General features: G+C 40.5%; 4 protein-coding genes across 10 annotated transcripts in view; all 4 read left to right on the top strand.

The window, feature by feature from the left end:
• LOC129627674 (olfactory receptor 4B1-like) overlaps positions 1–2,673 on the top strand; it is a 72,301-nt gene extending 69,628 nt beyond the window's left edge. The window contains exon 6 of the mRNA XM_055547132.1: positions 1,706–2,673. Coding sequence (XP_055403107.1) covers positions 1,706–2,673 — 968 coding nt within the window. The remainder of the gene's footprint in view (positions 1–1,705) is intronic.
• Positions 2,674–15,525: 12,852 nt separating this feature from the next.
• On the top strand, positions 15,526–16,455 carry LOC129627678 (olfactory receptor 4X1). Its single transcript, XM_055547147.1, has one exon. It carries the CDS (start codon positions 15,526–15,528, stop codon positions 16,453–16,455), a length of 930 nt encoding a protein of 309 aa, XP_055403122.1.
• Positions 16,456–23,022: 6,567 nt separating this feature from the next.
• LOC129627673 (olfactory receptor 4X2-like) overlaps positions 23,023–27,088 on the top strand; it is a 45,924-nt gene continuing 41,858 nt past the window's right edge. Inside the window, exons 1-2 of one of the 2 annotated variants that reach the window (XM_055547130.1) lie at positions 23,023–23,196; positions 23,448–23,627. In XM_055547130.1, the coding sequence (XP_055403105.1) occupies positions 23,166–23,196; positions 23,448–23,627 (211 nt within the window). In that variant the 5' untranslated portion in view covers positions 23,023–23,165. The remainder of the gene's footprint in view (positions 23,197–23,447; positions 23,628–27,088) is intronic. The other variant, XM_055547131.1, reaches the window with a different exon arrangement.
• LOC129627676 (olfactory receptor 4S1-like) overlaps positions 23,487–27,088 on the top strand; it is a 44,377-nt gene continuing 40,775 nt past the window's right edge. For 3 of the 6 annotated variants that reach the window (XM_055547140.1, XM_055547143.1, XM_055547139.1), the window contains exon 1: positions 23,490–23,627. The gene's annotated coding sequence lies outside the window, so the exon portion shown is untranslated. Of the gene's footprint in view, positions 23,628–27,088 lie in introns of all 6 variants that reach the window. The other 3 variants (XM_055547142.1, XM_055547145.1, XM_055547144.1) reach the window with 3 other exon arrangements.

Consider the following 27,088-nt stretch of genomic DNA (forward strand, 5'->3'; position numbering starts at 1 on the left):
ACGCTGCTATTTCCCCTTTTTATCTTTTTCTGTAAAAGGAAAAATCCTCTTCAGGAGGCAGGTATCAGTGGAAAATAGCGGTGGTGTAAAGTGAACCTTTGACAAGTCGGGGGATGCCTGTAACCTCATCCAAACCAAAGGCCAGGAGAAGTGCCATCTGTTTTCTGACATATACCACCCATATTCCTTGGACCCATCCTTTGAATGGTGTCTTGTCATGCGAAGTCACATGACTGAGTTCAGGATAAGCAAAAGCTGGATCTAACTGACCTCTGCATGGTATAGGGACCCACAGCCTAAGTGCCCTGTGAACACTGGGTGAAATTACTTTAATATATTCCCTACTGATTTCTGAAGTTATGTTACCTACAAGGAAGTTTGGGATGTTAGTACCCAGGTCCTGCTTCCTACGAGGCAGGTGCCTGATGAGGAAGGGGAAAGCATGGCTCTCTGGGGACCAATCTTCTCTCACTTGATCACCATGCCTTCCCCCTGGTATCCCTTAGCAGGGTGAATTCAAGGCTCAGCTGCCAGAATTACTCTTCTCTGTGGAACATGGAGAGACAAGAGTTCTGTGTTCTTCTTTTTAATCAGGTGGAGTAGACTTAGGCTTAGTAGAATCAGGCTTAGTCTTAACAGTCCCAAGCCTAAGGCTGGAAGGGGAACCGATTTCCCATCTGGCAACTCCTGAGCTGTATGAGCTCTGGTTGTGAGCTTGGCCTGACTGCTTTGAAATTGTACAACTCTGAAACCTGCAATAGGTGAGGGATGTTCTTGGGGTGTTGTTTGCCTCTCTGTGATCAGAGCAGAAAAAAGATCTGGGGTGAGACATCAAAGGCACAGAAACTCTGGGGTGAGTTTTGTTTTGAGAGCATGTGGTGATTACAATTCCACTTTGAAAGTAAAGGGGATGCTACCAGGAAGGCTGTGGTATTTTACAAAGTGCTCTCACATTGGTCTGGTCTTTGCCTGAGGCAAGCACTGCACCAGACGTGGGATTCAGGAATGGAGCAGATGTGGCCTTGGTCCTTGGTGACCTTTGTTCTTTCAGTATTTGCTGAACATCTGTGATGTAGCAAATGCTGTGCTAGGAAGCCAGGATGATCTATATGCACTGTTCCTTCATTCTATGTCCATTCAGTGAGTGTGATTTTGTGCAGGTGCTTCAGTTAGCACTGGAGATGGAGTGTAGTAAGAAATAATACCTGCTCTACAAAGTTCAGTTTGGTGGGGCAGACGGTCACGTAAAACAATTACAGTAAATTCAATGTGTGCGTGCATGCTAAGTCGCTTTAGTTGTGTCTGACTCTTTGCGACCCCATGGACTGTAGCCCACCAGGCTCCTCTGTCCATGGGATTCTCCAGGCAAGAACACGCTAGTGTGTTGCCATGCCCTCCTCCAGGGGATCTTCCCAACCCAGGGATCAAACCCACATCTCTTGCATCTCCCGCATTGGCAGGGTGATTCTTTACCATTAGTGCCATCCGGGAAGCCCTATAGTTCAATGTGCAAAGTGTTGTATTTCCAAAATGTTCTAAGAGAGGAGGGTCACTGAGCCTAGGGGTCTATGGATTGCAGAGATGGATTTCCTATTTCTGAGAAGGTTCCAAGTTTGCAGAGTTTGAATGGTAGCATTTCAGGTACGCAAAGGCCTATGATATAATTCACTCCTTAAGGAAGGAGTCTTGTTTTGTATCATTTCAGATCACACACCCAAATTCCTGCCTCCTGGTGGCGACATCATGGCTAACACACACAATGTGACAGAATTCATTTTCCTGGGACTTTCTTCCAATCCAGAGGTGCAGAAAGTCTGCTTTGTGATGTTTCTGCTCCTGTACACAGCCATTGTGCTGGGGAATTTCCTCATCGTCCTCACTGTCATGAGCAGCAGAAGCCTTGGCTCCCCCATGTACTTCTTCCTGAGCTACCTGTCCTTTGTGGAGATCTGCTACGCCTCGACGACAGTCCCCAGACTCATCTCAGATCTGCTGGCTGAGAGGAAAGCCATACCTCTGTGGGGCTGCATGTCACAAGTTTTCTTTATCCACTTGTTTGGTGGCACTGAGATTTTCCTGCTCACTGTGATGGCCTATGACCGCTACGTGGCCATCTGCAAGCCTCTCAGCTACACCACCATCATGAGCCGGCAGGCGTGTGCCTTCCTGGTGGGTGCAGCATTGGTGGGGGGCTTTGTGCATTCCTTGGCCCAAATCCTTCTCATCTTCCGCTTGCCCTTCTGTGGCCCCAATGTGATCGACCACTATTTCTGTGACGTGCTTCCCCTGCTCAAACTTGCCTGCTCTGACACCATCCTCATTGGTCTTCTGATCGTTGCTAATGGGGGGACCCTGTCTGTGATCAGCTTCGTGGTCCTCTTAGCCTCCTATGTGGTCATCTTGCTCCATCTGAGGACTCGGAGCTCCGCGGGGCGGCGCAAGGCCCTGTCCACCTGTGGGGCCCACTTCACTGTGGTTACCTTGTTCTTTGGGCCCTGCATCTTCATCTATCTGAGACCTTCTACCACGCTGTCTGCGGACAAGACGGTTGCCGTGTTCTACACGGTGATCACCCCACTGCTCAACCCTGTCATCTACTCCCTGAGAAATGCTGAAGTGAAGAAGGCCGTGAAGAGGCTGTGGGTCAGAGCAATGAAGCTAGAAGAGAGGTAGAGGATGAGCCTTGGTGTTGATCCTCGGGCTTAGAACGATGCTAAGACCAGCATTTAAAAATCCTATTATAGAGGAAAATAAAAACAGAGAAATGCTCAAAATAAACATTTTAATAAAAATATGTATATTGTTGCATTCAATAAAAATGTAAAAGATTATGTCTAAGTAGATGTAAAGACTGGAAGGAAATCTACTCCATTGCCGGGGTCCAGCCCCGGTGGATCCAGGGAATTTGAAGTGGGGACGGCGTCGGCTAGATCAGGAAACAATTGCTTAATTAAACGTTAATTAAGGATATAAAGAGTGGCTAAATAAGGATAGCTCAGTGAGGAAGTTCAGTGGAGAAAAGAGGCTGAAATAAGGATAGCTCAGTGAGGAAATTCAGTGGAGAAAAGAGGCTGAATAATTCAGCCAGAAGGTGAGAGAAAGAACGACATGGGGAGACCAAGTATCGGTGAACAAGGCCCGCACTTTATTTTCCAAAGTAGTTTTTATACCTTAAGTTATGCATAGAGGATAGTGGGGGAAGGGGTAGAGTCATGCAGTAAGCCAGGCTTTCTTCCTGCAAACTTATCATATGCAAAAGTTTAGGTGATTTGCATCATCTTCTGGCCCGGAGGCCTGTTAACATTTCAAGACCCTTTCTTCAGAAAACTTATTTTTCTCTAAAGGTGATTGGTCAGGAGCCACCCTCCAAAAGCATTAGATAAAGTTGCATTTCTATAGGGCAAAGGTGTGGTGGGCTATAACAAGTAAAAGAATTAACTCAAGGGTCCAAGGTTACAAACATTAAAGCTACTACTTACACCAATCATATTAATCAATTCACTGCCAGGGACACAGCAGGTAAGGGATATGGAGACTTAGCAGCAAACATTGGCCCAACAAGTGAAAAACCCTTCACCAATACAATTTCTAATCAATCTTTTAACTGCTCAAAAGAATCTGTATTTAGACAGTTTAGAACATCTCCTGCCTCTCACAGTTGGGAGGCTCTGAGCAATCACATGTGGCCGGAAAAACCTATTCAGGCAGGCTAGAGGACTTCCAAAGGAGTTTGTAGGTTGAAACACTATCACACCCAGGAACTTGATTAACTGGAGCTGTAAGTTAACTCTTTTTTTCAGAGAGAGGTAGTGGGCGACAGCCCCCCATAAAGTCAGAGGTGTAGGTGAGAGCACAAAGCAGAAAGTAGGCAGACTCAGGTTTTGGGGGTAGATGCTCGAGAATTTCCAGGGGGACTCCTGAGGCTCGATCCCGCCTTTGCGTATGCCGAGCCTCCTTCCTCATGACCTTTGCCACGGGTGGAGCTCCTGCTCCCGGCACTCCATCTTTTCAATAGTCAAAAAAAAAAAAAAAAAAAAAAAAAATGATGCCTAGTCCAAACTGAAGGAGCAGAATGGGACCAAGTTCAGTTCATAGGACTTGTTAGTTCTAGAGTATTCTAACTGGTTTCCATGCTAACAACTGTTGGGGTCCTTTAATGGACCGGGACCTGGCGGTCTGGAGGCAATGATAAGAAAGTGAAAGAGAGAAAGAGGCTAATATTCTCTGGTTTATGCAGAGAACCAATAAAGTCCTTGACACAGGACTTGCGTCTCTCATGAAGGCACTGGGTGCCCTCTCGATGGTGGTGAAGGCACAGGGCGCCTTCTCGAGAGAGTCTTAGAAGCCTGGGCAGGAGAGTAAGCAATATGGGTCTCTGTGCTCCAGAGAATCAGCCAAGGAGGGAGAGAGAGAGAAAGAAAGAAAGAAAGAAAGAAAGAAAGACAGACATGTGGCCCCAAGCTCTAATGGAGCAAAGGTGCTTTATTAGCAGAAATGCAGGCTTATATATCTTTAGTAAGATGATTACTCAGCTATTACACAGGATGAAATTTTATCAATAGCCACAATATGGATAGTCTAACACATACAAGGTCACTGATGCTGAAAAGAGTCACTGCATGTCTCATCCCATGACCTCAGTCCTGAGAACTGCATGCAGCTTTACTCATTCTTGGAATAGGAACTGATAAGGAACAGAGAATCCTTGAGAAATAGAAAACAGCAGGCAGGAATCCTCCTGTTAAATGTTCCCTGACAAACAACTTCATTATAATTATTGTAAAATATTTCCTCTTATGGATATACTGTTACTTAAGCCATTGCTTTGGTTAGAAATTTAGACCATTTCTAATTTTTTAGTCATATAAGTAACACTGAGGGAAAAAATAATGCTGAGGTCAGTATCTGTGAATAGAAATATTTTACTATATTTTTTAAAGAAGCTCCTTTGCTATTCTGGTCGGGAGAATTCCATGGACCATATAGTCCATGGGGTCACAAAGAGTTGGACAAGATTGAGTGACTTTCACTTTCACCTGCTATAAATAACTTACTGTTTTAAAAGTTATTGAAACCTTTAAGGCATAATGTTAAATTGAGGTTTAGAGATGCTGTAGTGACCTTCCTTGTGAAAGTAGTTGCGAGAGGATTGAACGTGATCACTTAACATTCTCTTGGTGAGAAGTAAGATTTCACGTAGTCTCAAAGTATCTCCCCACAACATACTTACTAGTTGCAAAAGTTAGCTGCAAAAGTGTACAGTGGAGAAACCTGGAAGACACTCCATTAAACAATTCCTCATAGTTAGCAGCATCAGTATTGAAACTGGAGAGCCACACGGTATTATTACTGGGGTATTCCTACCACAATATGTAACCTGAGTCTAATCATGACAAAAAATCATGGAAACCCCCAACTAAGGAATATCCTGCAAAATTATTAGCCTATGTTCTTGTAAAATAAAGGACAAAAGAATTGAATAATTTTTCTAGATTACAGAGAGATGACTGGATCTTATACTAGATGAAGGTCATTAGCAGATAAAAGTGCTGTAGGTGAGGTATTTTTAATAATAAATTATCTCACAGTTAATTTCCTGATGTTGACAACTATAATATGTTTATGTCTTAGAAAGTCCTTGGATCAAGGAATTGCTCACTAAGATATGTAAAAGTAAATGAACAGTAGCATCAACTTCCTGACATTTCAGACAAAATTCTGCTTATCTATGTATCAATTGAGAGATTGAATGATAAAATGTGAAAACATATTAATATTTGAGATATTTGGATCAAGCATATACAGGAATCCTTTGTATTATTATTGCAACTTTTTTGTAAGTCAGAAATTATTTTAAAGTTAAAATATTTTGAAAATTAAATAGCTTGTTGTACAACTTACATTTTTAGTTTTTTTTGTAAGTGAGTAGGATAGTTAATTATTATTTAGCTCTGACTCTTATTTACAAATTTTTTAATGTTTTAAGTTTTACATTTCCACATAGTAATATTAATCAGTTTTTTCTTTTGATTTTTTGCATTGTGTCTGTTTGATTATCTTACAAGATCAACTAAACTTACATATTTAAAGAAATCAGTTAAAATTTTAATGTAATTTTGTGGAATGATAATATATTCTTAACATTAAAAAACATCAACAAAATAAAAAGACAGCCAAGTGGAAAGTTTCATTCCATTCTTTTCCTCATTCCCACATCCCCACTAGATAAACAATTTTCTTAGTTTTCTTTTTTCTTTTGGCATTTCTTTAAGCAAATACTAGAGTATATATATATAATATATATAATATATTTATATTATATAATATAATTATATAATAATATTTAATTATATAATTATATGATATAATTATTTTATTATATATAAATATAATAATATAGTATATATAATTTTGATATATATTTTATATATTATATATGTAGTTATATATAGTATTATTATATACATATATTATTATATTACATATTATTACATATAATATATACATATATTATTATATATACATATATTATAATATATATAGTTATATATTTATATTACAATATATTATGTAAAATTAATTATATATTAATATATAAAGCATATATAATTAACATATATAATTCTATTTTATATATTTATATATACAATATATTTATATATATAAATTATATGTATATAATATATATACATTATATATATTATATATAATTTTATATGAATTATATTTCTGAATATATCTTATATATTATATTATATATGTAGTCTAGTATTTGCTTAAATAAGCCATATATATAAATATATAAAACATACATATATTATAATATATAATATATATTTATATATAAAATATATTATATTTTATATTATATTTTAATTATTTTTATATTATTATAATTATTATATGTTATACATTATATTATATTTTATATATTATATATTATATAGTATGTAATATAACATATTATATATATAAATATATATGAAACTATATAAATATATAATATATAATATAACATATTATAATATATACTATATAATATATTAATATATAATAATGTATTATTATATAATTAATTATTAATATATATGATCATTATAATTATTAATACAAATAAAACATAATTAATAATATATTTTATATCATATTATAATTATATATTATATTATATATATATTTTAGTATTTGCTTAAATAAGCCCAAAAAGAAAAAAAGAAAACTAAGAAAATTGTTTATCTAGTGGGTATATATATGTATATATCTTTTATCTCTGTGTTTTACACAGACACACTATGTAAATGCATCTGAAATTTGCTTTATTTATGTAACAATATATCTTGGGAATTTTTGTATATTAGTACAAGGAAAGCTTCCCCTTTCTTGTAGTTTTCCATGTTCATTGAACGGGTCTACTGTCATTACTTGTCCAGTCTTCCACTGATAAATATTTGGATTGTTTTGAAGTGTTGCAGAGAATAACTTCAATTTAAATATGTGCAACTAAACTACGGTGTAGTTCTAGAAATAAAACTGCTTTAGATATTGCCAAACTGTCCTTCACCTATTTCTACTCTCACCAACAACTTTGTCTTTCTTGTAAAATGTTTTGCTGAATTTTGGGATTTTGCTAATGCAATAACTGAAAAAATGGGAAGTCAAGTAATTTTAATTTTCATATCTCTTATTTGGAATGAGGTTGAACATCTTTTGGGGAACTCCCTGGCAATCCTGTGGTTAGGACTCCAGGCTTTCACACACACACACTTTCACACATATGTGTGTGTGTGTGTTTGTGTGTGTGCATGCGCGTGTGCATGTATATGCATGGGTCTCTGACTAAAAAGGGTGAAGTCAGGCAGAAAGGAAAGTCTGTCTTCCCACATCTTTGGCCACAGAAATGCACACCATGGTCCATTGTTTATATCACTTCATTTCATTCCATCAGCCTATGTTATTCCTAGAAGTCCTTTCCAGGTTCTGGATGTAAAAAGGCTGTTAAACATACAGTGGTTTTACAACATTTGTTTCTTTTTCAGAGTTATAATGGTGAGAAGTGAAGAAATCCTGAGCCTTTTATAGTAGCCAATGCCGTTTAGTTAAAAAAAAAGTTATGGAGACAGGCACTGAAGGAGATAGGTTCCTTTAAGTAGCGAGAAATCCTGGGGCTTTAAAAATAGAGTTTCTGTTCTTGAAGTATTTAAGATGAGTTACAGGAAGAGGCCACACGCATACACCACTGTTTCATAATTTATTTGGCCAAACATACAAAGCTCCGAAGAAGTAGCATGGCTGCAGACTGGGGGCATAGCTTTATTTCCTTCTGGCCTCTTTGCTTCATAGTGAGGCACCAGCTGCTGGTGACACATTCTGTGTGGATGGGAGATGCTACACCGAGTCATTTGACACAACGGGGAAATGTATTATTTCTATAGGTCTGAACCATTCTCATCATCCTTCTGAACCCCGTTGACCTGATCTGTCAGGTGGGAATGCTAGTTGCAATAGTAGAGTGTTACTGTGAGTGTATGTAACGTGTTAGAGAAGGTGAAAGAAAAAATGCACCGTGCTGTTACTTAAGAGGCTATGCCCAGAAGTTAGGGACCTGTAGTCTTTCTGAAGCCCTTGCACATGAGAACCATGTGCTCACAGCAGTAAAATGCTTAGAACTTTAAGAATGAGTGCTAGTAGGACCTCTGTACTAGGAGTTAGGAAAAGAGTTTAACCATGCTATCAATGCCCAGGGTGGCTTGGCACAGCGATTGTCTCTCTTTGACTGTTTGGACATCTTTAAAATGAATGAATTGGGCAAAATGATCCCGAAGGCCCTTCAGTGACTAGCATTCTGTGATTCAACTATCACATGTGGACTATGTGTGCTAAGTGGCCCTGGTCCTCTTGGTTACAGTCTCCCTGGAACTCACTGACTTCACTGAGCTAGTGAGGGCTGAGGTCAGAATCGGCTGGCAAAAGCCTCTTGTGGATGTCTGGGGTGGGACAGAAGGATTATGTGATACTGGATTCTCCTCCATCATTTGCTTGAAATGCAGATGGAAACCTCTAGGGGCCAGGACAAGGGGTTGTTAATTATACAGGGGCAAGTAGAAGTCCCAGCATTGTAATTGGATTAATTAGAGATAAGTTCCTTAACCTCTGAAAGGAAACAATTGGGAAGTTGACTTTTGCTCTTTCCAGAAATTCCCCAGACAGGGGATGCCAGAAAAGTTCAGGGAATTCAATTCTCTTGTCTCAGTTTTCCATCTCATTCACTTAAATACATACAGTTTCACTGCCCAGCAAATATTTTTCTAAATCTTCATTTTACTGGGTTTTAGGATAAATTGATCTTGTTCTATTCCCCTATAACTTTCTTCATGAGAAATTCATTAAGTGCTGGAATTGGCACAGGCAAATATTGGCATGGGTGGTGCCTTGTGAGTCCGTTGAAGAAGGTAAGCATTAACTGGTGCTTTTTTTGGGTAGAACAGATTCTGACTCAGGCAGGGTCTTCACATACATTGCACCATTTGTTTTTGTTACTCTAGCTTCCACGTATTTCAATCATGGGCAGTCTTTCTTAGATCTGTCCACTCTTTCAGCAGATGGGTCACACTTTAGATATCATCCTATTAAAGTCTCTCCTGCCAACTTCAATGACAGGAGGAGGAAGTGACTCTGTAGCTTGACTTAGAGCAGATATGACAGTCACCCTCATCAGAACCACTTGTAAAATGGTCACTGCGGGGGTGTTAAAGCTAGTTTTCATCTCTGCTGAGTCATGTAAGAATATCCTTTTGAAAAATTCAAGGGGGCTGGCTAAAACATTTTCATGCCTGAAAGTCTCTGGTGAAAACGAAGGCATTAGCTTCTTGCAAACCTGGGGATAGGACTACACAGAAACCTAAATATTGCTGAGGGCCAATCTTGGCCCAAGATTTTCAAGTTTTGGATCAGTGCAAACTAACATACTGTTTATATTTCCTTGTGTCTGTGAAACAAAAATCTCTGTCTGCCTGGAGTGACTTGTGCAAGTGAATCAGTTTTCTGACTATGGAAGTTTCAGAAGATAAAGTTAAGAATCAAGGCAATAAGCAATATTCAAGTAAGCTTATTCACTTAATCTCTATAGGGGCATACTTTGGAATTATTTTCAAAACGCGTACTTTCTATACTACATACCTTCATTATACATATATATATATATATATATATATATATATATATATATATAGTTTATAGGATACTTGCAATGATACCTTAGTTTTGAAATAGGTGTAGCAGCAGATGCAGAGTGCAGGGGTCAAACGTCCAATATTTGTTAACTCTGCTGAGTACCCTACCCTATGTGAGGTGTACAAGTAGAAACCTGTAAAGATGGAAAACTGAAGTAGGAGCCCATTATTGTTCACATTGTTACTGTTATTTTTTTTTTAGAGCTTACTCTTTAGCTTTGCTTTGCCTTTTGTTATCAACACGACTCTCTTCTGTCTCCATGCTCTCTATGCAGTGTGGAAGCCTGCTGTCTGTGGGCACCAGTGGGAGGAGTCAGTGGATGAGATGCGTAAGGGAGAAAGTACTGGACAGGAAGCTGTGGAGACCGATCGTAGTCCAGGCTCTGCACCAGCCCGCTGTGTGAGTCTGGGTCTTCTGTAAGAAGAGGAATCCATGAGCTTCCTTCCAAATCTAACAGTTTATTTTACTCAGTAAGGGACACTAGCGAGGAGAGGCTGGGCATCTGATTCCTCTGGTGATAGAATATCTTTAGAGAAAAAGTAGGAGAAAATGAGTACTGGAAAAGTCAGTCAGACCAATTTTTTTAAAAATTATATTTTATTTGTTGGACTTATTGAGGACTTAAGCCTGGAATACAGCTTCTCAGATAGCTCTGAGGGACTGTTCAGACCAATCTTATTTTCCAGAAGTCCCAGGACCTAGAGTTCTATGATAGGAAAATTATAATAAGAAATCATAAATGAGGATGAGAATGAAGAAGTTTCACAGAAGTTGTTTATGGGGTCTGATCTGTCTTAAGCTTTTGTGTTCATCCTTGTTTCAGTTTTCTTAACCATAAACCCTGGAAATGTGCAGTGACTTCCTAACTGATAAGAGTACATTATCTTATCTTTCAGACTCTCTTCTCTGGTCCTGCCAGTTAAAATGTCAGAATTAAAATTAAAATTACCCCACAGGTGAAATGTCACTGCAACTATCAATAATATACAGTCTGATGACCTCTTTATGCAACTCTTTCTCAAATATTTTCCGTTTCTATTCAGAAGTTCAATAAATGTCAACTTATTTTTCTTTCTTCTGATCTAAATACTTTAAAATTTAACTTTTTAGAGAACACTTGATTGCACCAAATATACATGTTATTCTGTTAACCTTCAATGATGTTAGACAGAAAAGCACAACTAATTTTTTTTTTAAATTTGAAAACTAAAGCGGTCCTTACAAATCTTCTGAGAGAATCTCTCCCACTGGCACCCCCAAACAATGGCAATTATAGAAACAGGTAGCATTTACATTCAAAGCTAAATTTCACAGAAATAATTTGTGAAATTAATTATTTGTGAAAAAATGATCCATTTCTAACACAGCCATTTTTGCCATGAGGGTGAAGCATGCCCACCTGTGATTCCTGGTCTTCACAGAAACATCCTGAGGATGAAATACTGGCACACAGCAAGAGAGTCAGCTGGATACCCAGAGGAGGCTGATGGGGAGGTAAGGGAAGGGCATGCAAACGAGTACCGTTTATGATGCCTATTTTATACATAAGGAAACTAAGACTCAGAGAGGTCCAGTCCCTTGCTCTAGGCCACAAAGCTCAGTGTGAACAGAGATCTGTATTTTCCAAAATGTAGGTGCTTCCACTATCTCTCTCACTCTTGAAGAGTGCCTAATATTGAATGCACAGCAAGAGTGTCGTATTATGGACTTCCTACAGCTAGTGCTGGTTTTTCAATTACTCTGCAACTTTTGAAATGAACCAGGTGCCCAAGTACATATAAGAGAGAAAAGGGAAATGAAGTGGAAAGGACAAAGTTGCCAAGCTTCAACCTCTATTCTTGGAGGTTGGTATGGGTGAGGGGAAATGTGAGTCTCTTGGGTTTATCCATCTCTGTCTCTCTCTCATCTCTGCCTGTCTGTCTGTCTATCTATCTGTGGTAGATCACAAATAACATAAAATTTACCACTTTAACCGTTTTTATGTGCACAAGTGAAGTGAAGTCGCTCAGTCATGTTCAGCTCTTTGCAACCCCATGGACTGTAGCCTACCAGGCTCCTCCGTCCATGGAATTTTCCAGGCAAGAGTACTGGAATGGGTTGCCATTTCCTTCTCCAGGATATCTTCCCAACCCAGAGATCGAACCCGAGTCTCCCGCATTGCAGGCAGACGTTTTACCATCTGAGCCACCGGGGAAGCCCTTACGTGCACAGTTCAGTGTATTAAAGAGCATGCACACTGTTGTGCAACCATCACCATCGTCCATCTCAAGAACGTCTTTCATTGTCACAAACTACCCTGTGCATGCACGCACCAAGCGCTAACCCCAGTACCCCCACCCCAGCCTCTGGAAACCACCATTCTACTTTCTGTCTCTCTGAATTTTCCTACCCTGCAGACATCATGCAAGTGGTCCCATACAGTGTTTTTCTTTCTGGAACTGACTTAGCATGTCACTTAGCATATTCAGTCCTGTGTTATTCCATAGCCCACTATTCCATAACCTAGTTCTAAGACGCTTAAGTCAGATCCCGAGGCTGCTGCAAGTCTATGCACACAAAGATGGATGTCAGACCTGCCTTCTGAAGTGGGGAACATTGAGTCCCCATCAGACTCTGCACTAATAGAGTGATAAGGCAGAGTAAAAGTGTAAATCAATTATACTCCGATACACATTTCTCTAATAGTGATATGGAGCATCTTTTCATGCGACTCTTGGCCATCTGTATGTTTTCTTTAAAGAAATATCTATTCAGGTCTTTTACCAGGTTTTTTTTTTTTTTTTTGATATTGAGCTGCATGAGTTGTTTGTCTATTTTGGAGATTAATCCTTCTTCTGTTGCTTCATTTGCAAATATTTTCTCCCATTCTAAGGATTGTTTTTGTTTTGTTTATGGTTCCCTTTGCTGTAGAAAAGCTTGGATTCCCCAGTGGCACAGATGGTAAAGAATCTGCCTGCAATGCAGGAGACCCAGGAAGATCCCCTGGAGAAGGAAATGGCAACCCACTCCAGTATTCTTGCCTTGGAAATCCCATGGACAGAGGAGCCTGGCAGGCTATAGTCCATAGGGTTGCAAAGAGTCAGACAGGATTGACAGGTTAACACTTTCACTTTGCTGTACAAAAGCTTTTAAGTTTAATTAGGTTCTATTTTTTTATTTTTGCTTTCATAGAAACTAACACAACAATGTAAAGCAATTAAATGCCAATAAAAATTATATCTGATATTATACATGTTTCAATTGCATTCTCCCAACACCCCCCCCACCCTGCCCCCCCCCCCACCCCCACCAGAGTTCAAAAGACTGTTCTATACATCTATGTCTCTTTTGCTGTTCCGCATACAGGGCTATCATTACCATCTTTCTAAATTCCATATATATGCATTAGTATACTGTATTGGTATTTTTCTTTCTGGCTTACTTCACTCTGTATAATAGGCTCCAGTTTCATCCACCTCATTAGAACTGATTCAAATATATTCTTTTTAATGGCTGAGTAATACTCCATTGTGTATATGTACCACAGCTTTCTTATCCATTCATCTGCTGATGGACATCTAGGTTGCTTCCATGTCCTGGCTATTATAAACAGTGCTGCGATGAACATTGGGGTACACGCGTCTCTTTCAATTCTGGTTTCCTTGGTGTGTATGCCCAGCAGTGGGATTGCTGGGTCATAAGGCAGGTCTATTTCCAGTTTTTTAAGGAATCTCCACACTGTTCTCCATAGTGGCTGTATTAGTTTGCATTCCCACCAACAGTGTAAGAGGGTTCCCTTTTCTCCACATCCTCTCCAGCATTTATTGCTTGTAGACTTTTGGATCGCAGCCATTCTGACTGGTGTGAAATGGTACCTCATTGTGGTTTTGATTTGCATTTCTCTGATAATGAGTGATGTTGAGCATCTTTTCATGTGTTTGTTAGCCATCTGTATGTCTTCTTTGGAGAAATGTCTATTTAGTTCTTCGGCCCATATTTTGATTGGGTCGAATTGCCAGTCCAGATTTGATGCAGGATACAGGATGCTTGGGGCTGGTGCACTGGGATGACCCAGAGGGATGGTATGGGGAGGGAGGTGGGAGGGGGGTTCAGGATTGGGAATGCATGTACACCCATGGTGGATTCATGTTGATGTATGGCAAAACCAATACATTATTGTAAAGTAATTAGTCAGTAATTAAGATAAATAAATTAAAAAAAAAGAAAAATTATATCTGATATTCTTATCAATTATTCTCTTATACAATTACTATTTGTTTTAAAACTTGTAAGCTCATTCAATCCTGAAAAATAGCACCATGGAAAAGGTACTTTTATTTCTGTTTTTCAGATGAAATTTATAGGCATGGAAGAAAATCATAGACTTGTTTAATATCATAGAACTACTAAATAGCTGTGCTGGAATTGAAAACTCATCTCCTGACCCAAACCCTGTGTTTCTGTCACTGGGTCAACACACAGACGCTGACCTGGACTGCGGGCTGGTTGTGAAGTATGTGAATATGGTCTTAGGACACCTTTAGGTTTGCTGGCCGAGCTTGTTTACCTTGAGGGAACGACGGCTTCAGAAATGTGATTATGGATTTTCTGTGTCTGATCACCCTTTGTCAGTTTGCAAAGCCCTCTAAAGACTTACTCACGTTTCCTCTGCTCCACAGCCACCTCCAAGGACAGCAGATGAAGCAGGGTGACTGTCTCTTTCCTTTCAGCCTCTCTCCTATGCGTTTTAGGGAGCCAGCCTTCAATTCAATAACTGCAGGGTAATTGAGGTCGAGAACGTCTAGTAGCCACTGCAAAAGTTTCTTACATGTTACCATGTATGGCAAGAGTGACTGAAATGCTTATTATGGATCCAAATATAAGGTGCACACTTCAGGAGCAGAATATGTAGTAGCAGCAGCTACATTTTGAGAGATGCAGACATCAGTTTAAAGACGAGCTGTGTGTCATTGAATTAAGGACTGAATTTCTCAGAGCTTCAGTTGTTTTCTGTGAAATATTCTCTTATTTCCTCATGAAGATTCATTAGGTAATGAAGTGACTGAATCAGAGAAAACACTTCAAAGAAGATTATTACAAGCTCAGCTCCTGCTTTGGGAATAATATCAAGATTTTATGACTATTGTCTTGTCCATTTGTCTCAAGGACAGCATATTTTGGAGAAGCTCAAGGCAGAGGGGATCAAGAAGGATCAGAAGGACAGTTTTCCTCAAGGTCTGAAAAGGATGCTCCTAACTATTGAAGAGACATCTTTGCTCTCTGTGATTTCAGGTGTCAGCTCCTGAGCTTTAGAACATGGCTGCTACAAGCAATGTGACTGAAATAATTTTCTTGGGATTCTCCCAGAACCGGGGTGCCCAGAAGGTCATTTCTGTGCTGTTTCTCCTCTTGTATGTGGACATCCTGCTGGGTAATGGCCTTATTGTGGTGACCATCATGGCTGGCAAAGGGCTCACCTCCCCCGTGTATCTATTCCTCAGCTACTTGTCCTTTGTGGAGATCTGCTACTGTTCTGTCACAGCCCCCAAACTCATCCTGGACTCTTTTATGGAGAGGAAAGTCATTTCCCTCAAGGGCTGCATCACACAGATATTTTTCCTCCATTTCCTTGGTGGCACCGAGATCTTTCTCCTGACGCTGATGGCCTATGACCGCTACGTGGCCATCTGCAAGCCCCTGCACTACACGGTCGTCATGAACCGAAGGGCGTGTGGCCTCCTGGTAGGGGCGGCGTGGGGTGGGGGCTTGCTGCATTCGGTTGGGCAAACCGTCCTCGTTTTCCAGCTGCCCTTATGTGGCCCCAATGTCCTTGACCACTACTTCTGTGATGTCCACCCGGTGCTGAAGCTAGCCTGCTCAGACACCTTCCTCATCGGCGTGCTGATCATTGCCAATGGCGGCTCCATCTCAGTGATCAGCTTCACGGGGCTGCTTGCTTCCTACGTGGTTATCCTGCGCTCCCTGAGGACCCAGGCCTCAGAAGGCCGGCGCAAGGCCCTCTCCACCTGCGCCTCCCACCTTGCGGTCGTGGCCCTGTTCTTCATCCCCTGTTCCTTTGTCTACATGAGGCCCTGTGTTACCCTCCCTGCAGACAAAATAGTCGCTGTGTTTTACACGGTGGTCACACCTCTCTTAAACCCCGTCATTTACTCCTTCAGGAATGCTGAAGTGAAAAACGCCCTGAGGAGACTGATGGGGAGGAAAGGGAGTTGGGAAGAGAAATAGATGATTCCATCAGGGAAAAATGGGGAGCAAGGCATAGGAAATTGGGGTACCGAGATTTCACTGTCTACATTTAACTGACCTGGAGGTCTTGGCCCAGCCACCATCTTTTTTTTTAAACATATAATTTCTTCCTTTCTTGTTCCTTCCTTCCTTTCCTATTCTTCAAATTCTTCTCCTATTTAGGTTATTACAGAATACGGAACTAAATCCCTGTGCTGTACAGTAGGTCCTTGTTGGTTATCTATTTTAAATTTAGCAGTGTTTATATGTCCATCCAAACTCCCAGTCTATCCCTTCCCCAACCCACTCTTCCCCACTGGTAACCATAAATTCATTCTCTAAGTCTGTGAGTCTGTCTTTTAATCAAGTTTATTTGTATCATTTTTTAAAAAAAATATTCTGCATGCAAGTGATATCATTCAGAGAAGGCACTGGCAACCCACTCCAGTACTCTAGCCTGGAAAATCCCATGGGCGGAGGAGCCTGGTAGGCTACAGTCCATGGGGTCATGAAGAGTCGTACGCGACTGAGCAACTTCATTTTCACTTTTCACTTTTCACTTTCATGCACTGGAGAAGGAAATGGCAACCCACTCCAGTGTTCTTGCCTGGAGAATCCCAGGGACGGGAGACTGGTGGGCTACCGTCTATGGGGTTGCACAGAGTCGGACACGACTGAAGCAACTTAGCAGCAGCAGCAAGTGATATCATATTTGTGTTTTTCTGTCTGACTTACTTCACTTAGTATGATAATCTCCAGGTCCATCCATGCTGCGGCAGATGGCATTATTTCACTCTTTTTAATGACAGTAATATCTCATTGTGTATATGTACCACATTTTCTGACCCATTCACCTGTTGATAGACATTTAGCTTACTTTCATGTCTTATCTATTGTAAACAGTGATGCTCTGAACATTGGGGTGCATGAATAGTTTTGAGCCAAATTTTTCTCTGGATATATGCCCAAGTTTCAGTTTCTTCATCTTAATGGGACTGGACAGGATTGAAGGGGTCACTACGACGAAGTCTAGGAGGGGTCTTCTGGTGCTGCACTTCCACACTTGACAGTGCTCTTGAGGCAGATTGGCTGATTTGGAGAGAATGAACTCTCTAGAAAACCAGGGGCTCTCTGGGAATAATGAAGAGGTAGGTGGAAAAGCAGAAGGAGCTGCTTCAAGGAGGTGAAAGTTTAGGAGAGAAATAGTGGCCCTTCCAATGCTTAGAAATTTTATTGTTCTGACATACCAAAGATTTGCCCAGTGGGTTCTAGGCAGGCCAAGTTGAGCCTGGAGGTTTTAGTCCTCAGAATAGAAGGTGGTTTAGCTTTTGACAGAGATTCATATAAGCTCATGCTACTAAATGGAACCACAAGGAGATTTTAAGAGGTCTGAAAGCACTAGGTGATGATATCTACTTAGGCCCAGATATTTCCCATGTACCATTACCATGCTGATGTCTAAAATTCTCTTCTGTTCACCTCTGTCTGTCCTTTTCTCTCCCTCCTTATGCCTTCATTTTTGGCCCATTAGTTTTCTCTCTCGTCAGCCTCTTGGCTTCTCATGTTTCTCAGCCCTTTGAAAAAAGCAACTCACTCTCTTGTGCAATCCTGTTGCTCTCCATCCATGAGCACCCCTGCTGCCTGACTCTGGAGCTGCCTGTTGACTACGGTATGAAGTCAACTGCCCCTGGGGCCTCACTGCTTGTCAATCATATTTTTTTGAGTCCTAATATCTATAACTACCTCCCCACATTAGAAGAACATACCCCTCAAACTCTAACCCCGGCACTGACCCTCACTCACAGCAGATGATTTCTTTTCAGAAATCACCTGGAAGTACTTCTCTGATTTCAGCGTTTCTCTCCTCAAGACTCTTCCATGACTCCCCATTGCCTTCTGAATCAACCACAAACTCCTACTTGACATGTAATACCCTTAAGGTATGGCCTACTCTTAATGTTCAATTTTTTTTTTTTTAGCTGCATTCTGGTAAAGCTCACTGGCTTCTGAAGATCCCTAGTGCCTTTCCTTTAAAATATTTTCCCATCTCTACCTTTCAGCACCTTATCTACTTTACAATGCCCCTCAGAAATGCTGTATGGCAAAACCAATACAATACTGTAAAGTAATTAACCTCCAATTAAAATAAATAAATTTATATTAAAAAAAAAGAAATGCTGCCACCTTTAGGGAGCTTCCAAAATTATCCAAATTGAATATGCCTTTTTCCTTCTTTGAACTCCCATAATGCTCAGCTGGAATCTTTTAAGAAGTTTAATAACTATTTTTCAGTGTTCATTTCCCCCGTTAGAATATAAGTCCTTTGAGAATATGGCCTGAATCCTATTTATTTGTATCTTGCTCTAAGTGACATAGTGTAAAACTCAGTACATATTTTGTTGATTAAGTTTCTAGAATTCCATAGTGCTTCAGGTTGTAAGTGAACAATGGTTGTTATATCTCTATTATTTTGGTTCATCTCAATTATCTAAATAATACACCATCATCACACAACTTAAGACAAATAGTTACACCTTGTATTATTTCTGAAGATAATGTTATATACAAAGAATAAATATGTATATGTGTGTGTATTTTACAATTATCCAAATGATTTCATATATTTTATCTCATTTTATCCTATTATTAATAAGAAAACACTTTGGTGAGATGAATACGTATCCTTTTGTTTTACAGGTGAAGACACTGAAACTTTGGGAGATCAGTGTCTTGATTAAGGTCACAGAGTTAGTAACCTAAAAAGCTGGGTTCAAACTCAGGTTTGCCTGATTTCTAAGCCCTTGCTCTCTCTGTACATGCCTCTGCTTCTCTTTAAGGATCACCAAAACATAAATACATCTAAGTTTCTGAATTCTGATCTGAGAGACCTGATAATTTCTTTACTGTCAGGTATTTCTTTCCAGACACTTCAGGGTAAAAATAAACATTTAAGAAAAATTGCTGCATGACTCCCTTCATGTTTCTGGGTCCACAGAAAACCTGAGCTGCAGATCTGGAAGTATAGGGCATGAAAACAGAAAGATAAGATATTTCTGTCAGCTCAGGCTCCTCTTCTTACAGAGGCAAAACCTAGGCATTGAGCCGCGAGAGTTACCTAACACATGGAAACAAAACTCAATGTGTTGGCCAAGAAGAGAGTTTTTTCCTAGTGACATAATACTGAAAATGGCACAAATCTTGAGAATATCACACAGATCAGACAATAGAAAGTACAAATCAAATGACTACTATGAATTGAGCATCCACCAAAAAATTTCCTAAAATTAGATCTCAGGGGACAAAGCTCACTTTGCATTTGAGGAAACTTCAGGTCAAAGACTTTTCCAAAACCCTTGATGTTTTTTCTCTACCAGTTGTGTGTGGACTATGATTTAGAATCCAGAGTTCTTCAGGTATGTTAGGGGCTGTTGGGGGAGCAGAGCAGGAGAGGATAGGATGCAGTCTAACAGGCATGTGAGGACTTTCAATTAGAGCAGTGAATTCTCTCTTAAAAATCCATTTAATGTAAGATTTATGTTGATAAAAGTAAAATATTTTTATCAACATATATCTTGTTGATTTACATTGATAAAAATATTCAAATCCTTAAAAAAAGTTTAAAGTCACCATAATATAATATGCTCACACTTCTTTCTCGATTGGTTATGGCCAGGTTCTGTGGCTTGGTTATGGAGTGGCAGGCTTTAGGAAATTACCTACATGCTGAGCAGGGAAAGCATCTAAAGTTCAAGTCCACAGAGTCAGGGCAAGACCTTCCTCAATGAAAGTGAAGGCATGCCTCGGAACATGTAGCACGTCCAATCAGGGTGAACGCTTCTGAACACGCAGTTGTTGACTCAGCCTGCTCAGCTCTCTTGGGATGATATCACTATTGTCTCTTTCTATTATAATTGCAGACTGTATCATGAGACTCATAGCATTCAGAGTCTTTTTCAAAATTTAAAAAAATGTGAGACTTGTATGGAACTAGAAGTATTGTACTTTATGTGTGTGGTTAATGTCAAGGGAATTGGGTGAAACGTTGTTGTTGTTCAGTCGCTAAGTTGCATTCTGACTCTTGGTGATCCCATGGACTACAGCATGCCAGGCTTCCCTGTTCTTCACTATCTCCAGGAGTTTGCCAAAATTCATGCCCATTGAGTCAGTGATGCTGTCTAACCATCTCAACCTCTGTCGCTCCCTTCTCCTTTTGCCTTCACTCTTTCCCAGCATCAGGGTCTTTTCCAATGAGTTGGCTCTTCACATCAAGTGGCCAAAGGATTGGAGCTTCTGCTTCAGCACCAGTCCTTCCAATGAATATGTTGATTTCCTTAAAGATTGACTGGTTTGACCTCCTTGCAGTCCAAGGAACTCTCAAGAGGCTTCTCCAGCACTACAGTTTGACATCAATTCTTCAGTGCTCAGACTTCTTTGTGATCCAACTTTTGCATCCATACATGACTACTGGAAAAACCATAACTTTGACTATATGGACCTTTGTCAGCAAAGTGATGTCTCTGCTTTTTAATACACAGTCTAGGTTTATCATATTCTTTGTAAATTATATTGAGAATTCTAGGTGTTCAGGCTTTTATCAGTTGATAAAGCATCTTCAGAGACATCTCCCTGGTTCTCTCACTTCTTAGCCTTGGTTGACATCCACATTTAGTCACATTTCTGGGAAGCAGAGACATAAAACCGAGATGTGGCTTCTTTAGGAAAAGTCTGAAAAGCCAGATGTTGCAACAGAGTTAACCACATTGTATATCTTCTGAAAATGGTGATTTTCTTGTATGTGAAAACCTACCCTGGGGAATCATAAACAGTGTTAGAGCTGACAGAATCATAGTCACGTATGACATAGCTGTGGTCATATGCAGGACATCACATAATGTAGGCATTGGGGGAGGTGTTATCACCCCCAATTTACATGGATCTGGCTAATACTCAGATAATTTTGGCTAAAATTGCAGAGTAGATAGGTAGGGATTGGGTTTCACACCTATTTAATTTGGGAAAGCTCTTTGACATAAAGTCTGGGTGCTTTTTCGAAAGGCTGCTTCTGTGATGGACTCAGGTGGATGAGTTTGCACACAAGCCCTTAAAGAGCCATTTCTTAGTTTGCTATAGCCCTTTGAATCTTGTGGACATGAGCCCTGTTGGTTTTAAAAGCTGGATGTGTTGGGGGCTTATCTCTTGGGTATAGGTCTTAAAAGTTGGGATGCTTGAAGTGGGATACAAAGCCTTCACTCCTCAAGGAGAAGTTCTGGCTTGTGAGTTCCCTCCTGATTGGGGGTGTGTTCTGGGGTTGGGGTTCATGTAGAGGTTGTGTCTGAGCCTTGGAGGTATTAATATCTCCAACTATCATTGTGAATTTTATATTGACTTCTTTAAATCTGAGATAGAAAAAAAAATTCAGATGGGAAAATGGCATTCAGGAGATGTTAAGTCACTTGTTAAAAGTTATGTATCTACCAGGTGGCAAAGTTAACCTTTAAACAAGGCAAATTGACCCTTTAGCCCTTGCTTTTAGGCAACATAGTATACTGTCTGTTGTCTGTCTTACCCTATTCACAGGGTGCGAATACTTTTCAACATGTTTTGTTAACATAAGGTGGTAGTCAAGTTGCTGGGTTAGTTCCAACTTGTCCCTGCTGCTTAAGAAAAACAAGACAAAACCAGACAAGTTCATACTTAATACTAGCTTTTCCCCTAAATTGATAACACAATACTGCACTCTATATGTAGTAGTTGTTGTCCAGTTACTCAGTAGTATCTGATTCTTTGAGACACCATAGACTGCAGCATGCCAGGCTTCCCTGTCCTTTACTATCTCCTGGAGCTTGCTCAAACTCATGTCCATTGAGTCAGTGAGGCCATCTAACCATCTTGTCCTCTGTCATCCCCTTCTAGTTTTGCCTTCAATCTTTCCCAGCATCAGGTTCTTTTCTAATGAGTCAGCTGTTCACATCAGGTGGCCAAAGTTTTGGAGCATCAGCTTTAGCATCAGTCCTTCCAATGAATATTCAGGATTGATTTTCTTTAGGATTGACTTGTTTGATCTCCTTGCTGTCCAAGGGACTCTAAAGAGTCTTCTCCAACACCACAGTTCAAAAGCATCAATTCTTTGGCGTTCAGCCTTCTTTATGACCCAACTCTTGTATCCATACATGACTACTGGAAAAACCATAACTTAAACTATATGGACCTTTGTTGGCAAAGTAATGTCTCTGGGCCTGTACTTGACCCCACGTGTTTTTAACATTTGTTTCATGGTGTTATTTTCAGGCAAAAAAGTCCCCATTATCTAAAAGCCTACACATCAGATTTTCTGTTATTTCTCAAGAATTTTGGCACATCTGAATGTTTTCATCTACTCTGCACAGGACAGAATCCCACAATGCAGAAAACACTGTAGATTTTGGAAACACTTCCAGTGAAGCCACAGTGGGTGGTAAAATATTTTCTTCCATGGACTTTTCCCCCAATTAAATAATTTCGGTAGAAAATGAAGAGAGAATGGAAACCCAGCAGCAAACCTGAGGATAGTTCCGGAGCCTTCCTGTTATGCAGACAGCAGGGGCCCAGGTGCAAAAGGAGCGGGAAGGTGAGGGATTTTGGACGCGAGAGCCAAAGTGCAGCTCTTAGTGTTTGCAGCTCGGGTCACTACATACGTAACCTGAGTAGCCCCTGCCCCATCTGGCAGAGGGATGATGGCAGTGCGAGGAGGCGCTGCACTTGGTAAGTAGAAGGTGCAACAGAAAGTGTTCTCTCAATGCTAATTTTAGGCCGGCTGCTTCCTTAACACAGACAGAATCCCCTGGGCGGCCTTTTGAGGAAAGGGTCGAGGGTTTGTATGCTCAGACCACCCTAGATGACTGTCCTCCCGTACGTCCCCTGCTGGACCAGTGCCTGCTTCATCTGCACCCTACTCACAGAACTGACCTTCCTACAAACTTGCCCCAGGCCCAGCTGATGATTGTTTCCAATAGCTCATCAAAAGGGCGGTAAGGGGCGTGCCCCTCTGCTGGTTTCCCGGGTAACTGATGAGCCGACCTTCGTCATTTCCACCTGTAACTGGTTACCTAGCCTCCAGAGCGAAGGCTGCCGCCATGTCCTGTTGTGTCTGCTGCACATAGTAATGAGTTGCTCCAGGACCTTGCTTCAGACATGTAAGTTCTCCTTACCTGTTAAACCACTGTTTCTGTTGCTGACTCTGGACTTTTTCTTCAGTCTTTATGCTGGTCAAGTAAAGGCCTGGCAGGCCTGCAGGATAGAGGTCTTGTAGACCTCTGGGGTAGAGGCCTGGTGGGCCTGTGGGGTAGAGACCTTGTGGGCCTGTGGGGTAGAGGCCTGGTGGGCCTGTGGGGTAGATGTATTGTTGGCCTGTGGGGCAAAACCTCTTAGGCCTGAGGTGTGCAGCCCAACAGGGCCAGAGACACAGTGCTGTGAAATATGCTCCTCCCTTTATGTCAATTACAAGAAAATGCAGTTATGCCATTTGCCTGTTGCTGTGCCCTGATTCAGTTGACCAGTCCTTGGGCTTCTTAGAGTTAAGGCCTTAGACTGATCTGTTAGCCTGGTTCAATACCTTAATAATGATATGGCCCCTGCAGGTCCAAGTTAATGCTCCTTAATCCTTGTGGTTTGCACTGTGTACGTGCATGCTAAGTCACTTCAGTGGTGTCCGACTCTTTGCGACCCTATAGACTGTAGCACACCAGGCTCCTCTGTCCATGGGATTCTCCAGGTAAGAGTACTGGAGTGGGTTGCTATGTTCTACTCCTGGGGATATTCCCAACCCAGCTAAGTTTGCATTAGGAGCCAATATTTTTCCATGATCTAAGACAACCTCATGTCAGCTGCAAGAATGAAAACCAGGAAAGGTCCTAAAACATAGCCTCCAGGTGGAGAGCACTCACTGACTTCTGGTCACTAATAGGAATTATTACAATGGCTTTCACCATAAAGAAATATTGCTCTGAACTCAAGGTCATTTGGCAAGTCCACAAGAACCACAGAATGTAAGAGCCATGCTCAGGCCCTTTATGACAGACGAGGAAGACCACAGAGGGGCAGTGACTTGCCCAAGGTCACAAAACATAAATGGTGGCAAAGCTGGTCCAAGAGCCCTTACGTTGCACAGCTGATGTTGAGCTGCAGACCTTGATTGTGTGATTCTAGAACTTGTGTTTCTAACTAGTGTGCTTTGGTCCCTACAGTGTATTAAAGAGCAAGGTCTCTGCAAGATCATATTTCCTAGACAACTTAGGTTCAATTTTTTAAACACCAAAGCATCTAATTGTAGCCTAACATCTATTATGTACTTCATATCCAATATAAAGGTCACCAATCAGAACCCTCTGGGCTATTGAGGTATTGCAGGGACAAACTTCCCCTTCACTGGATAACTCCAGACTTCCTTGATTTTTGAATGTAACAATTTTATTATTGCTATCATTATTACCTTTTAAAATTGCAAAGTAATACATGCTCATTGCATTAAGTTTAAAAAGATACAGAAAACAATGTATTCAAATGAAGTCCTCATGGTCACATGGGAGGGATTGTTGATGAAGGAATTCTGATAGGCTGTTCTGGATGACCTCTAGGGTTTATTCTAGTACAGTGTTTCCATGTTGATTCAGTTCCCTGAAACACCTAGCATCTCATCATCAGAGCTGCCTGGTCTTGGCTGTTTCCTCCATCTAATTACATTATCACTTTCCCTACAAGCTACCATGGACTACCTACAAGCTTTCTCTACAAGCTTCAAGTCCTCCATGACCTGATTGTCTAACTAAATTTCCCAGTGTTGTCTTATTTAGGCCTCTAAGACACAGTTGTTTTAGGAAAGCATCTTTTGTTCTGAACCATATAGACAATGTTTACTCGGTCTTCTTTACTCAGTGTTATCTGGAGACCACTGGCATCAGATTAATCTGAGATCTGAGATGCACTTGTTAAAAATGGAGATTAAAGGAGTTTCACACAAGAGCTATTAAATAAGAAAGTCTAAGACTGAAATCAGAAATCTTTTTCTCCAACCAAAACATGCTTTGTTTTGTGTTAGCAAATTGTCAAACATATTCAAAAGTAGAGATAATACTATAATAAGCCATATGTAGTCATTACTCAGTTTCAACAATTATTAACCCATGGTCAATCTTGTTTTATCTGTAAGTTGAAGTAAATTCCAGACACGATATCATTTGAATGTTTGCATATCTGTCTATACAACATAATCATAATACAATTATCATATCTAAAAGTTAAATAATAGTCATTAATGTCATTACATTTCTAGGGCAGATTTTCCTTGTCTTAAATATTTCTTAATTATGTAATGTCTCACTGCAGATGGTAATTGCAGCCATGAAATTAAAAGGCGCTTACTCCTTGGAAGGAAAGTTATGACCAACCTAGATAGCATATTCAAAAGTAGAGACATTACTTTGCCAACAAAGGTCCGTCTAGTCAAGGCTATGGTTTTTCCAGTGGTCATGTATGGATGTGAGAGTTGGACTATAAAGAAAGCTGAGCACCGAAGAATTGATTCTTTTGAACTATGGTGTTGGAGAAGACTCTTGAGAGTCCCTTGCACTGCAAGGAGATCCAATTAGTCCCTTCTAAAGGAGATTGGTCCTGGGTGTTCGTTGGAAGCACTGATGCTGAAGTTGAAACTCCAATACTTTGGCCACCTGATGCGAAGAGTTGACCTATTGGAAAAGACTCTGATGCTGGGAGGGATTGGGGGCAGGAGGAGAAGGGGACGACAGAGGATGAGATGGATGGATGGCATCACCAACTTAATGGACGTGAGTTTGAGTGAACTCCAGGAGTTGGTGATGGACAAGGAGACCTGGCATGCTGCAATTCATGGGGTCGCAAAGAGTTTGACACGACTGAGCACCTGAACTGAACTAGATGCTGAATCATGTCATTGTTTATATTTCTTTCTTTTCTGTGATATATGGGATGTTGGGAGCAAATTCAATAGCCACTTCTGGCAACTTTACAAAATCTCATCTAGGCATTTTGTCTATGTACTTCCCCCGACTTCATCTTCATTTTACAGGCTTCCCTGTCCTTCACCATCTCCCAGAGTTTGCTCAAACTCATGTCCATTGAGTTGGTGATGTCATCCAACCATCTCATCCTCAATTGTCCCCTTCTCGTCCTGCCTTCAAACTTGCCCAGCATCAGGGTCTTTTCTAATAAGTCAGCTTTTTCCATCAGGTGGAGTTTCAGTTTCAGCATCATTGCTTCCAATGAATATTCAAGACTGATTTCCTTTAGGATTGACTGCTTTGGTCTCCTTGCATTCCAAGGGACTCTCAATAGTCTTCTCCAGAAACACAGGTCAAAATCATCAATTCTTTGGCGCTCAGCGTTCTTTGTAGTCCAGCTCTCGCATCCGTACATGACTACTGGAAAAAACATAGCTTTGACTAGATGGACCTTTATTGGCAAAGTAGTGTCTCTGCTTTTTAAATACACTGTCTAGGTTTGTCATAGCTTTTCTTTCAAGGAGCAAGCATCTTTTAATTTCATGACAGCAGTCACCATCTGCAGTGATTTTGGAGCCCCCCAAAATAAAGTCTGTCACTATTTCCATTGTTTCCCCATCTAT

Source organism: Bubalus kerabau, chromosome 15 (assembly GCF_029407905.1).
Source record: "Bubalus kerabau isolate K-KA32 ecotype Philippines breed swamp buffalo chromosome 15, PCC_UOA_SB_1v2, whole genome shotgun sequence".
Classification (NCBI taxonomy): Eukaryota; Metazoa; Chordata; class Mammalia; order Artiodactyla; family Bovidae; genus Bubalus; species Bubalus kerabau.